Raw genomic sequence first — 14,189 nt, forward strand, 5'->3', positions numbered from 1 at the left:
CCAAAATTGGGTCCAAAGATTTATTCAGCAATCACATTGTTACAGCAAACAGCTGTGATCGCTGAATAAAGCTTTGGACCCAATTTTGGATACCCATGGTGTAGTGGTGACATCTCTTGCTCTGATTATTGAAGGTTCCAGCCATTGGTCGCTTCAGCACCCACTTTTATACAGCCATTTTTACAGGAACAAGTGTGTTGGGAATAGTGTATTGGACGATTAAAACATGGGTGCAGCAGGGTGACCAAGGGATGCACACGGCCACCCACGTTTCACACATTATATATATATATATATATATATATATATATATATATATATATAGTATATATGTATAGTATATACAGTATACTGTATCTGCTGTATAAAAAAACAGTACCAGATTTCTGTCCTGCCTACCTGTTTTTAGCCTCCACAAAAGGCGGAGATGAATTTGTATTTCCTTCCAGAACATTGTCAATTTCCATTTGAGTTTTCTCAAAGGCTTTCCTCTTCTTGTCGTTCAGTGATCTGTTGTCTATTGGAGGGAAGTCATAGTAGCCTTTCCTCTTTGCTTTCAGACGTAGCTTGTTGCGGTAGTGCTCTATGTCCGATTTCTGTTTAAGCGCTTTGTTCACCTGATGGGGAAAAGAAGTAAAATGTAACAAAACGATCTTCTATAGGTAGTATGTCAGTATTGCCAACTTCTATTACCATAAATGAAAAAGCTACTGCTATCACGCTCCTGTAATCTAAAGCTTAGACATTCTGGATCATATACTGTAATCTTTGTCTGCCTCAAACACTGTGGATGTTAAACATCATTAGAGACGACAGGAAGTCTGTGACTTTCAATCAGACAGACCCTGTCTGTAGGACCTTATTTACTATAAGGCCTCATGCACACTGGACATTTTTGGATGTTTTTACAGCTGCTGTTTTTGGCTTCAGATGTTTTTTTCTACAGTCAATAAACTCTCCATGTGTCCATGCACACATAGGCTGTAAAAAAGAAAAAACAAAACTAGTGGGTTCTGAGAGGAGTTTTTCAGCTGTAAAAACGCTCTAACATCAAAAAACGCCTAAAAATGTTGAAAAATGTCGCTATAGGTATTTAGGCAATAGTCATCCCACCACAGGGGTCACTGTGGCTGAATTTTCATGCTGTAGACTTGCAGAGCTCTCGCTTTAGACTCACCGCTGTAACTTTGCTTTTGCTAGAGACTTGCCATGCAAATTTGCTACAAATTGGAAAAGTCTCATCTAGAACTTGTGCTTCAAGTGCTCTGCAAGTGTACAACTTGTCATTGAAAGTGTGCAGCAAGTTAACAGACCTACAATTCAACACTGCCACAAATTTGTGGCAAGTTATCCTTGCTATCTGGGGAGAACAGTAAGTATAATGCACAAATTTACTCCTTGCAACATGTGATGCCATTTTGAATGTTGTAATATGTTGTGATTTTTACTATAGAACACATAATATTGCTTACAGAGTTATCCCTGAAGAAGGAGCTAACTGACTCCGAAAAACATTGGATACATATATAATCTCTGCATGTATAATCTGAGACAACCATATATGCATTGTATTATGTGATTTGGTAATGTGAAAAAAGTACGATATTTGTATAATACCCTTTTATGGAATTTAAATAAATTTAAAGATTTTAGAAATATTATTATTTGAGCCTTAAAAGTCCCACTTAATTGGGGAAATCCAATCCTTCTCAGCATTATGCCCCGTACACACGGTCGGACATTGATCGGACATTCCGACAACAAAATCCTAGGATTTTTTCCGACGGATGTTGGCTCAAACTTGTCTTGCATACACACGGTCACACAAAGTTGTCGGAAAATCTGATCGTTCTGAACGCGGTGACGTAAAACACGTACGTTGGGACTATAAACGGGGCAGTAGCCAATAGCTTTCATTTCTTTATTTATTCTGAGCATGTGTGGCACTTTGTGCGTCGGATTTGTGTACACACGATCGGAAATTCCGACAACGGATCTTGTTGTCGGAAAATTTTATAGCCTGCTCTCAAACTTTGTGTGTCGGAAAATCTGATGGAAAAAGTCCGATGGAGCCCACACACAGTCGGAATTTCCGACAACACGCTCCGATCGCACATTTTCCGTCGGAAAATCCGACCGTGTGTACGGGGCATTATGCCCCATACACACGGTAGGACACTGATCGGACATTCCGACAACAAAATCCTAGGATTTTTTCTGACGGATGTTGGCTCAAACTTGTCTTGCATACACACGGTCACACAAAGTTGTCGGAAAATCCGATCGTTCTGAACGCGGTGACGTAAAACACGTACGTCGAGACTATAAACGGGGCAATAGCCAATAGCTTTCATCTCTTTATTTATTTTGAGCATGCGTGGCACTTTGTGCGTCGGATTTGTGTACACACGATCGGAAATTCCGACAACGGATTTTGTTGTCGGAAAATTTTATAGCCTGCTCTCAAACTTTGTGTGTCGGAAAATCCGATGGAAAATGTGTGATGGAGCCTACACACGGTCGGAATTTCCGACAACAAGGTCCTATCACACATTTTCCATCGGAAAATCCGACCATGTGTACGGGGCATTAGAGTACCTATCTTTGGGCCCACTATGGAACAGAGCCCCTCAGTGACCGGGCCTGAACTAATAGTGTGCAAGGCCTTGCAAAGTGTTTGGTGGCTTCTCTCCAAGCTTTTGGGCTGAGACAAGAGTAAAGTGTATAAGAACTGGTGGAGGATAATCACTGATTCCCTCAGAATGACTCTGGGTCTTGATTGGGACAGGGTCCCTGGAGGGTGTGAAGACATGTTCCTTCTAGTGTAAGGCCTTGTGAGGTTGTCTGTCCAGTGACCACAAGAGAGTGCTAACTCACACACCAATTTAGCTAACCTAAAATTTAGTTGGACAGCATACAGTTCCCCCGTCCTGTTAACAGGCGGACAAGCCCAGTCACTAACTGGAAGTGCCAGAGCTTTACCCTGATTTTATCTTAAGTGGGAGAATCACTTTAAAAGACATGGGATGCTTAACAGCTGTGCCGTACAGCAACGCATTGTTTCTACTGGAAAACCTTGTTGCTGCCTATTTTGTATTTTTTCCTGTTTGTGTGATTGTGTTAGCGGGGACATCTGCCACTTTATGTTGATTGTGCTATTTAGGGAATATTGTACTAATTAGAGACTGGGGCAATGTGTGCATCTTTCACAAAAGCCTTTATGCAAACACACAGCAGACTTTCTACCAATCTGTATGAGCTGAGAAGATAAAAACAATTTCATTGAACTGTTTTATGTTGTGAGGAAATCTGGTCTGAGTTTCTTCAAATTGTAATTGTTCATGCAAATACAGAAAGCTGCGGAGGCGGAAATAAGAAGAGAACAACTGGCTGGGATCTGTTCTGAGAACAAGATTTCTTCATTTCAAAGGCTCTGCTACATGTGAGAGGTTTAGTCGTTTAGTCCAGTGTTTCTCAACTCCAGTCCTCAAGGCGCCCCAACAGGTCATGTTTTCAGGATTTCCCTCAGATGAAACAGCTGTGGTAGTTACTAAGGCAGTGACACTGATCAGATCACCTGTGCAAAATAATGGTAAGCCTGAAAACATAACCTGTTGGGGCGCCTTGAGGAGTGGAGTTGAGAAGCATTGGTTTAGTCACATGAGATTTAGGTGAACCTGTACCTGCATGTGACAAGTGACCACCACTGGAGGGAGCCAGGAGCAGCCTTTTCTCCAGGAAAGTAAGAGTTTTGAGCCATTACTATTTCAGTTAGGTGTCCGTTTTTTTTAAACTGTGAACAGTGGTGATCCCAAGGATCACTGCTGATCACAGTCAATCAACAGTTTATGAAACAGAGATGATCGGCGGAGAACATGTTCTCCGCCGAACATCTCCACACACTAGGAATCTGTGATTGACTGACACAGAAATGGGCAGTTTATGAAGCTGTGATCTCATCACTTCACTGGCGATCTGTGTCAGAATTCACCCTCCCCGATTCACCAGCTCAAAGGTGGTGAATCGGTAGTGAAGAGAGAATCCCGGGGAAGGAGGAAGATTTTTGACTTCCTCCTTCCTTGATTAGACCCCCCAAGACCCAAGACAGTAACCATGTCCCCTTACCATGTCTATGTATGTATATATATATAACGTGTGTGTGTGTGTGTGTATATATATATATATATATATATATATATATATGTATATATATACTGTATATAATGTAATATGCAATCTGTCACTTATCCTTTAAGACTGAATATTCAGATTTTTGAATGAGTCTATCCAGTCCTCATTTTATTTAAACCCATATGTACACCTTATAAACAGATTATACAACTATGTAGTGTAAGGACTTGGCTGCATATGGATTGCATTGAATCTTTAGGCATGCCCCTGCACTGCACAGTTATTGCTAAAGCTATGGCTGGCCATATTCATTACAATCTGGTTGTACAATCTATTTCAGATCTCCTAACAACTATATAGTAAATAGACAAACTTGATTGAATAAATTGTTTAGGTAGGCCCTTATACTACAGAGCTTTGTTAGCTCTAACAGAGATTTACAAAGATTATACAATAAAACTGTAAGGTGTGTGGCCAGCCTGAAGGAGTGCAGAGATTCACAATTAGATAGTAAAATGCATGTCCAGTTTACTGCTTTTTTAATCCCACCATCTTCCTTGCTTCAAAGATAAAATTCAGGCTTTTACTCTTCACCTACAAGGCCAGTGGTAAAGCCAGACCTGCACTCTACGTAGACTTCACAAGGTCCCAAATTCTCACCTCTCCATTAATGATGGACATCTCCTGATTTCTGTCCGTCACCGAAAGTGAAGGCGGCATTGAGACTGGCTTAATGGCGATCAGTTTAACAGAACCAGAAGATGAGTCAAATGGGTCAGGTACCATCTTGTTATTCTTGTCAAAGTGTATATTTCCTTCCTCTTCATCACTTATAGGCACTGTGAGAATGAAATTGTAAAATAAATACGTTATATCTACTTCCTTTGCTGAATTAATGATATAAGCAGTGTGGATTTGATCATGGATAGGCTGCTTCGGCTTAATGATGGCTGATGGGATGTTTCTCCGCATGGTGTATTACTAGTTTAATTGAGAAGGGATATCTTGTTTTTTTGCATGATGTAAAACTTCCTGCAGTTTGGTTACACTGGTTAGATAATCGGCGCTGTCTATTGTATTACCGAGCTTAATGGTTTGTTAACATTGACTTCGGGGGTGGGTGTGGGTGGGTGTGTCTTACATTTATATGTACCGTTGGTAATGTATGATGATGCATCGTCAATTAAAAAAATTTGTTGGATAAAAAAAAAAAAAAAATGATATAAGCAGTTGTCTCTGTGCAGAGACTAGTCTTTTTCTTCAAGTCAGGATTAAACCTCACCTTCTCCTAGTGCTAAGTCACACCCCCTGTCATTTAAACATCAGGGAATCAACAAGCCTCTGTCACAGTGTGAGAGAGTGGAGCTTTTTGAAGAAAGAGCAGGTTTTAATTTCAACGTGGGGTGTATAATGCTTAGGATTCAAGGGGTTCCATTTAGCTTCCATGTTAGGCTCAGTCAGATTCATTTTTGTAACCCTCTGAAGGGTCTATCTGGAGATGAATACCACTCTGTGTTACTGCTTAGAGAGGTACCACTTTAAATATGAATTCCAGGTACGGTATATTTTTACATAGTTACATTGGTCCACAATGAACTAATGTAACTGTATATACCATACCTGATCTATACACCCCTGGAGCTTGGAAAACACTGAACTAGAAATTTATACTCCAATGATCGACCTGATAGATTGGCCTCCCAGCATGGGCGCCATTCAGAGAATGCTTTGCATTTTCTGAATGAATGCAAATTTAATTCTAATTTTGAAGAGCTGTAGAGGTATGGCAGTGACATCACACTTTCCACCACAGTGAAGAGGCAGGCTTGTCACCGGCTGGTATAAGTAGACTTCCTGTTCCTCTAGGTACAAAATACAAGCACATTTGAACTTGTTCACTATCAAGATCAATGTTTCTTTTGAGTTCTACCCACAGACAAAAACCCTTGACCAAGGGCCAATGCTCCCAAAACGTGTTGGCCTTTAATACAACCTGTTTATGATCTTGTATGAAAATAAACTCACTATTGGTGGAGTATTACCCAATGATATGGCACCGTGATCATATACTCTTTTCACTTCAGTGTTAATACTATTGACAGACTGCATCATATACAGTAGGTCATTTTAAATTTGCCCATAATTACACTTACATGTGGCTATCACACAGCCATCATAATACTATAATTTATAACTTTGCTATTTTCCATCCTCTAGCAAGTTTAAAACTACGTACTAGTATAATCTGGAAGCCATGATATCTATAATATGAAAGGACAAAAGCAAACCTAAAAAAAGAACAATCTGAAGTTTAAAAAAGAAATTTGTAGCTGAGGAAGAGGCAGGTGCCAGTGTGAGTAGTTTTAATAGGCAGAGAAGGTTATGACTACAATAAAGCACAGTGGTAGAGCAGCTTTTACCATCTTCAGACTCAGCTGGTCCCCATTTAAAGGTCATATCAGATTATTAATACATTTTTTGTTTCATCTTTAGCCTCTACCTCTTGAGGCGATGATATTTAAAGCCATCATTTTAGTCTCTTGGAACTTATACTGTAAAGATGTTAAACTACATAATAAAATGTTCCTTGCAATCAACTAGTTCTAAAGGGAGTGTAAAGTGGGTTCCTTTTTCTTATTATGACTAATTAGGGCCTTCAGCTAGTGAATTCAGAGGAAAGGCAGAACTTCTGATCTCTAGCTGTTTCCCTTCAGTGGGTCAGAAAGCACTGAAGGCTTTGGCTCAAGAGTCAGGACTCGGTAATGCCAGGTTGTATATGTTCATAGTACAGGTGTCTTTTAAAACATATCTTATTTTTACTATTTTTATAAAAACATTATTATACAAAAGAATGTTTAATACAGGGCATACACTGGATTAAAAAACCACTATGGATTTTCTAGAGAGCCCAGCAGAAGCTGGTTTTTATTTTGGACTGTCTATCTCTAGCTGAAAGCCTGTACTGAGGTATAAAAGGGGAAAGAGTTGCTCCTCCGCACTCATTTAGCTGTGCTAGCTTGAGCTACCGAGTTCTGTGAACAGCTGGCTGAAACTGTCAAAATGAACCTGATAAATGTGAAAATGAGTCCAGAGCTCCACTGGATGTTTAGGAACATAAATAAAATTAATTCATATGCAATTTTTCATATATTTTCATTGTACAGGTTATGACATTAAAGAATTAAAGTATTTAGATATGACTTCCCCTCACGGGCGGAGGCTACTTGGGTACAAGACGTGGGGGCATTTGAAGAGGAAAAATGGGAGGAAGCCCTACAGGCTGTACAGATGTGCTCGCTCAATATTACACAGCGACTATCACTGTTGTACATCCTTCTTCAAGCTCATCTAACACCAGAGAGGTTTTTCAATATGGGAATGAGAGAGGACCCCATTTGTGCCAGGTGCTCTAGAGACCATGGGGATTTAATTCACTTATTATGGAAACTTCACTTAGTGGGGAAAAGTCCTAGATACCCTTAATAGGGTGTTTCAAGTGACTATACAAAAGGATCCTAAGCCTTGCCTCCGGGGGGTCTTAGACGATCTCTTGGTGGAGGACCCTACCAAACAGGCTATAGCTTGAGCTTTGTTTGGGGCTAGCAAATTAATTCTACAACACTGGAAAATGACTGAAGCTCCTACATGGAAGGAGTGTATAGACGCTTTTGGGGACACATTACGCTTGGAAAAATACATCTTCCAGCATAGGGGGTGCTCGCACAAATATCAAAAGGTTTGGGCACCCTGGCTTGACACCCCGGACTCACTCCGGGTGATCTAATCTTAGACACAATTCTGTGACTGTAACCAAGAGTACTGAGCAATAATATAAGAAACCATGGCAAGGTATCACTACACTACCCAGGCAGGGAACGGTTACTGCTTTGTTGCATTGAAAGAGTATGTGACAATATAGGGTTATTGTAATGTTGTATATGTCTATTGGCTGAAATTTTTCTGGAACAAATTTTGGATGTATGTTTATGAAACTTTTCAATAAAGTACTTCTTTGAGTTAAAAAAAAAAAAAGTTCTTAGATATTGTTAACAAGAAGAAAATGAGCCTTAAAACAAATTCTTACTGTCCTTTGTAGCAGCAGGCACTGTGAGGCAATTCATTCCCAGCAATCACAACAGACACTCTGAAGTCTGGTTGCAGTCATTTTCTGACCAGCTTACAGCACCTGCTGTTTGTTTACACTGGAAGGCTATCAGGCTGCCAAGTCCTTGCTTGCCAAAAGAAAGTAAGGGTAGATGAGCTGCCATTTAAGTGCCTCCGATGGAAACATTGCTCCATAGTTCTTGCAGCTACAAGGGTCAGTGATGGCTTGTTTCAACGCTCATTTGCTGCTTGTTAGGAATATGTAAATATTATGCAAATATTTGGATGCCTATAACCTGGTCACAGGTTCACTTTAACTAATGTTGTTCTTTAAACGGTTCCTCACCCTAGGAACAAATAATTAAAATTCAGCATGTACAAATACTGTAGCTACTGCCTTTTAAAAAAGGGACACTTACCTGTGGCAAGATTTTCCCCTTTTGGGGAAGCTCCACTTTAAGTATCAACTTCCAAAAGGGTAAACTCAACTGTATTGTTTAGCACAAACACATACACTTCACCCATTATCCTCACTATAATGCGTTTTGCCCCCTATAGGGGCCTAATCATAGAGCAAGAGGATATACAGTATATGCGTATAATAAAATGCTTGTTAATGATTGGGATGGAATTATTGGTATCACTAAGAGGTTAGCATACCTTTGAGCAGTAAATGACATTTAACATGGTGAATGTATATATACCTTTTGCGCTCTCTTGTCCTCTTGCTATATGATTAAGCCTCAGATCCCAGGGGGAAGGATCCTAGCTAGAGACTCTGTGCTTTTGCTTAACAATAAAGTTGATTTTACCCTTTAGAAGTGGTGTGCAGCTCCATAACTTTTATGATTGGTCTGTGGAAGGAACAGGCCCCTGCGGAATGAGTACCTGCAAGCTGGAGCTGGGGATTGCGAAGGCCTTAAAATCAGCTTCATAAACTTGGGTGAGTTTATAAATAATAGTTCTATAGGCAGAGGCCATTCCTGCTGCGTATAAATTGCTTAAATACAGTAAGTTGTGAACATGTTTTCCATGGTATTTTCCAATGTAAATCAATCAGGTAGTAAGTGTAATGCACACATCAATGCAGATATTAGATGGGTATTTATTCTATGAAAGAAAAGTAAATGCTATTTCTGTACTGCTGTAAGCATTAAGGTACAAAGGCACAAGTTTACAGAATGTGTCAGGCCTAAGTATTCTGGACATCTCTGATGATTTTTTACTGCTCATATTGTAGGTCAAGTCATTCCCAGCTATTGCAATCATTTTTACACACATGCCTTGACAGCTTAATAGAAGCCATAGCTCATAATCTAAACTGCTTTGTGGCCAATAGGGTGCATACAATTTTGGAACACACTGATAAAATCTCAGTTAACTAGAAGATACAATGCCGCTGTCACTAAGGTGCCCTAACATTTGGGGTTCTTGAATAATGGTACACTGACATATGTCCATATGATATACACTATATTGTCAAAAGTATTGGGACACCTGCCTTTACACGCACATGAACTTTGATGGCATCCCAGTCTTAGTCCATATGGTTCAATACTGAGTTGGCCCACCCTTTGCAGCTATAACAGCTTCAACTCCAATGGGAAGGCTGTCCACAAGGTTTAGGAGTGTATCTATGGGAATGTTTGACCATTCTCCCATTTGTAAGGTCAGGCACTGATGTTGGACGAGAAGGCCTGGCTCGCAGTTTCTGCTCTAATTCATCCCAAAGGTGTTCTATTTGGATTTACGCACAGGTAGAATTAGCGCGTATTTACACTAACACATAGGTTTCCATAATAACACAGCACTAAAAACTGGATTCCTAATACAATGGCACTCAAACATGTGAGGGTTAAGATAAGAAGTATACCTTTGCTGATGTTTGGACACCAAATAAAGATTACTGACAAACAGGAAGTGAGGACTATAGCATACTTTTGAATTCGGGGTACCAAAGCTACAGAGCAATGGCTGGGGTCCATGAGAGAATGTAACTGGATTCAAGAATGATGCACTGACATAAAGAACCCAAGAACAATGGCACACTTTCAGTATACTTGATGTTCCAATACAACGGAGCAATGGTACACTTCCCTAAGAAAAAGTGCTAAGAAAAGTGAAACATTGGCTCAACACTTTGGATCCAGAATAAAAATGTGAGGACCACTGTACTAAATGGTCTTTTAAACCTTTTGAGGAACAAAACTCCATGTAGTCATACAAAATCTCTGACATTAAAGTCAAGGAAAAAAGAATTGGTCAATTTCTTTTTAAGCTCCATCAATGTCAATCACCTTGGAACAGTTAGTCCATTCTTTATAAAGTTAGATTGCACTTAATCTATGTATTACTATAAAGTTCAGGCCACACTGAACCTGGTAGCAGCCATAAATGAGAGTAGCTAAAGAAATAAAGCTCGAGGACCATTGCAATAGAACTGGCACATCAAACTGGTGTTTTATGGGCCGCATTGAACCCTCTTGCTCCTTCACAGCAGGCCCTGGGCACCCCAGCTGTTCCCCAGTTCCTAAGTTACACTTGCTTACATAATTTTGCAGCTTAAAACATGTTTTATGGCCCATTTTTCTGTAATTTACATTCTGAAACTGCAATTTTAACTTTAATGTTAAGTTCTGAATGCCATAAATCTTTTTCTTGAATTAAGGTGTGGTCTTCAATAGACATAAGGCAGCACACACAGCAGATATAATGTGACCCCCTTGAAGATTTAGCCCTCTCAAATCAGCCCCCATGTTTCATTTGACTTTGACATGGCTGCAATAGACAGTCTTTTTTGCTTTCTGAGAAGCACAACTGCTTGTACTCATGGAAAACAGAAAGTAACAGAGGTGAAAAGGACAGTGTCCGCTTCCTTCAACCTCTATCATCTTCAGTCTAATTGGGTACAAGCAAAGCTTTCCTAGCAGAGTTCAGTGGCACTTAAAATATATCTAAAGATTTGGATACAGTGTGGAATGTGTTTTTTTTTTGCCATCTGGGTCCCATTGGGAAAAAATTACAGTAGACTTAACAGGAAATGAGAAGACATTTCCCAAATTAAAGGAAATCACCTCTTAGACAGTTGTAACCAGAACAAGTGTCCCCATTGGGCAATTTCAACTATTTCTGTTGCAGTGATGATTAAAAAAAATTGTATTTCCCCCTTTCCGTCATAAGGGCACAAAGAGAGAGTGAATCTCCCCATTTGGGAAACAGACAGCATTAAACACCTGAAAGGGGCTCCAACCTACACTATTCCAAAAACCAAAAACAACAAATTGAAAAGAAAGGTTGGCATTATATATACGTTAAACCCTGAACTACTGAATTTAAATCAGCTTTTAATTTAAATCTATCAAGTTTCTATCATTAATACTAAGTAAAAATGTGAAGTACACTCCAAGTCCAGTTTCATAAATTGTGAGTCTACAGTAAGTACTAGATACTAGATACTAGAGCCCGTAAAAACACTAATAATGCACTCGCGGTTGTCGTTTAACCCAACAATCCATCCTAACATCTTCTGACAGGTCAATGAAAGGAGAATGTACATATAAACCGGCCTTCGGGATGTAAGTGATGCACTAAGCACAAGGAAAAGCAGATGGTTGCTTTCCTTTTCTAGCTATAATAATATAATAATAATGTCTATACCAATGTGATTAATTGCCATGGACTACACCTTGTCCATTGGGTTTATTAATATCTCATTGATCTGTATGCAGAGACAGGAACAGTGCATGAAGGTTTAAGTAAAGGATAGCTAGTAGTTTTTAGTATAACGATCTCGGCATGCTGCAGCTGCCATGTTTTACAGACTGCCAATGCACACTTTTAATCCCTGACATTTACATCCTTTTAACCCTCTGATTTCACTCAACGCTTAAATCCCTAAACTGTTATGGTAACCCTAATTTCATGTAGCACCTAAACTAAGTTCTAACATACCTTCCAACCAGTGGCGGCCGCTCCATTAGGGGCGCAGGGGTGCCGCCCCCCTAATCCATGCGCCCAGTCCCTAATCTAAATGCAGGGCACCGGACGCATGGATTTCAATTTGGTTATTTTTTTTTAAGCACATGTTTAGAGTCTGAGGCTCTTATTGGCTTTAATAAAGGATGGGCTCGGGGCACAGAGCACTGCACCCTGAGCCCATCCAGTTGTGAGACATTAGCGAATTAATATATCTTCCTGCTTTTCCTCCAGGCCAATCAGGAACCGGGTCTCAGGACCCACTTCCTGTTCGGCCGCGGGGAGAAGCAACGGCCTCTCGTCAAGCTGGAGCAGCATCAGCCTCCTAAGACTGATCGCCGCCTTCCTGGCTCCATAGAGCTCGCACTGGACACCGTCCACCTAGCAGAGCCCATAGCAGCAGATTGCAGCAGCAGGAATGATGAGGGTGAGCAAGAGCCGATGCTCTTGGGGAGGTGTTGTTGGTATGTGCGAGTGAGGGGGGGCAGGTTTGTTTGCCGCCCCCCCAAATCAATGAGTACCAGCCACCACTGCTTCCAACTTTCTAAGATGTGAAAGAGGGGCACCTTTTATCACAAAGTATTTGGGCAAAGGGCACACTCCTTGCCACCCCCCATAGGGAATTAATATGCAAAAAATCTTTATTTTTCTTGAAAAAAATTGAAACAGAAAAAAATGATTGGTTTAACCCACTAGTGCCTGTAATAATTTAGAGAATGGATTATAGGTTTATTTCAGTATAACACTTTAATATATTCCAGGACTGATCATCTGCAGGTGCATGAGTGATTACATGCAAATGATGTAAATAGCTGTGGGCACTGTCAGCATCCCATTTCTTTCAATGGGGATTCCAACCTGCAGCTAATTACAGGGAACCTCGCTGAGCCTCCCATGGGTAATCAAAAAGGCTCCATTCGTAAGTGTGAATGGGACCTCTTCTGAGAACATGGCACTGCTTGTTTTTGGGACTATTGACATGATAAAGCAAAGACAAGGTAAGTATGGTACCATGGTTAGGTTTTTGGATCAAAGGTTAAGGTTAGAAATTAGAGGATTAAGTGTTATGTCTTATGGTGCCCATGCAAAATAGGATTTTTATAACAGATTACCTGTAAAATCTTTTTCTTGGAGTATGATGGGACACAGAGCCTTAAGTAATTACTTAATGGGTTATAGGCCACCTTCAGGTGATGGACACTGGTTATACCCAATCCAGGAAGTTCACTCCCTATATAACCCCTCCTTCTTCCAGGAGCACATCTGTTTTTGTAGCAAAGGAATATACTTAAACCTCAAAAAAGAGGAGAGGGACCTCTGTGTCCCATGATGTACTCCAAGAAAAGGATTTTACAGGTAAGCTGTTATAAAAATCCTATTTTCTTTATCGTACATCATGGGACACAGCGTATTAAGTAATTACTTAGTGGGACGTCCCATAGCAGTGCTACTTGAGGGGAGGGAGACACAACCCGGAGGGTACCCCCAGGCTTGAGGACCTATACTGCTGCCTGCAGCACACTGCGCCCAAAGGCAATATCCCCATATCTCCTTACATCCACCTGATAAAATTTTTTGAATGTATGCACTGAAGACCAAGTTGCGGCCTTACAGATCTGAGCCTTGGAGGCCTGATGACGCACTGTCCAAGAAGCACTAAGCGCCCTGGTATAGTGCGCCTTAACTTGAAAAGGGGGAATCTGACCCCTTAAATTATAAGTTTGAATTATCACTTGCCGAATCCACTTAGCGACAGTGGATTTTAATGCTGCTTGTCCTTTCTTAGGACCCTCTGGCAGAATAAATAAGACATCAGTCTTACGAATCTGAGCAGTTGCCTTTAAATGATTTTCACTGCTCTCACCACATCAAGACAATGTAGTGACTTTTCTTCCCTGGAACATGGTTTTGGAAAAAACGATGGCAGGACAATATCTTGGTTTAGGTGAAAACCTGAGACCACTTTTGGTAAAAAAACC

The 14,189-nt window shown here is 40.4% G+C and overlaps 1 protein-coding gene across 4 annotated transcripts in view; it reads right to left on the minus strand.

Moving 5' to 3' along the window:
• Nucleotides 1–14,189, minus strand: part of KIAA1549L (KIAA1549 like) — a 245,880-nt gene that overhangs the window by 66,917 nt on the left and 164,774 nt on the right. For all 4 annotated transcript variants that reach the window (XM_073604466.1, XM_073604464.1, XM_073604465.1 and 1 more), the window contains 2 exons: nucleotides 4,792–4,970; nucleotides 400–617 (listed from right to left, as the gene is read on the minus strand). In XM_073604466.1, coding sequence (XP_073460567.1) covers nucleotides 400–617; nucleotides 4,792–4,970 — 397 coding nt within the window. The remainder of the gene's footprint in view (nucleotides 1–399; nucleotides 618–4,791; nucleotides 4,971–14,189) is intronic.

Source organism: Aquarana catesbeiana, linkage group LG11 (assembly GCF_042186555.1).
Source record: "Aquarana catesbeiana isolate 2022-GZ linkage group LG11, ASM4218655v1, whole genome shotgun sequence".
Lineage (NCBI taxonomy): Eukaryota > Metazoa > Chordata > Amphibia > Anura > Ranidae > Aquarana > Aquarana catesbeiana.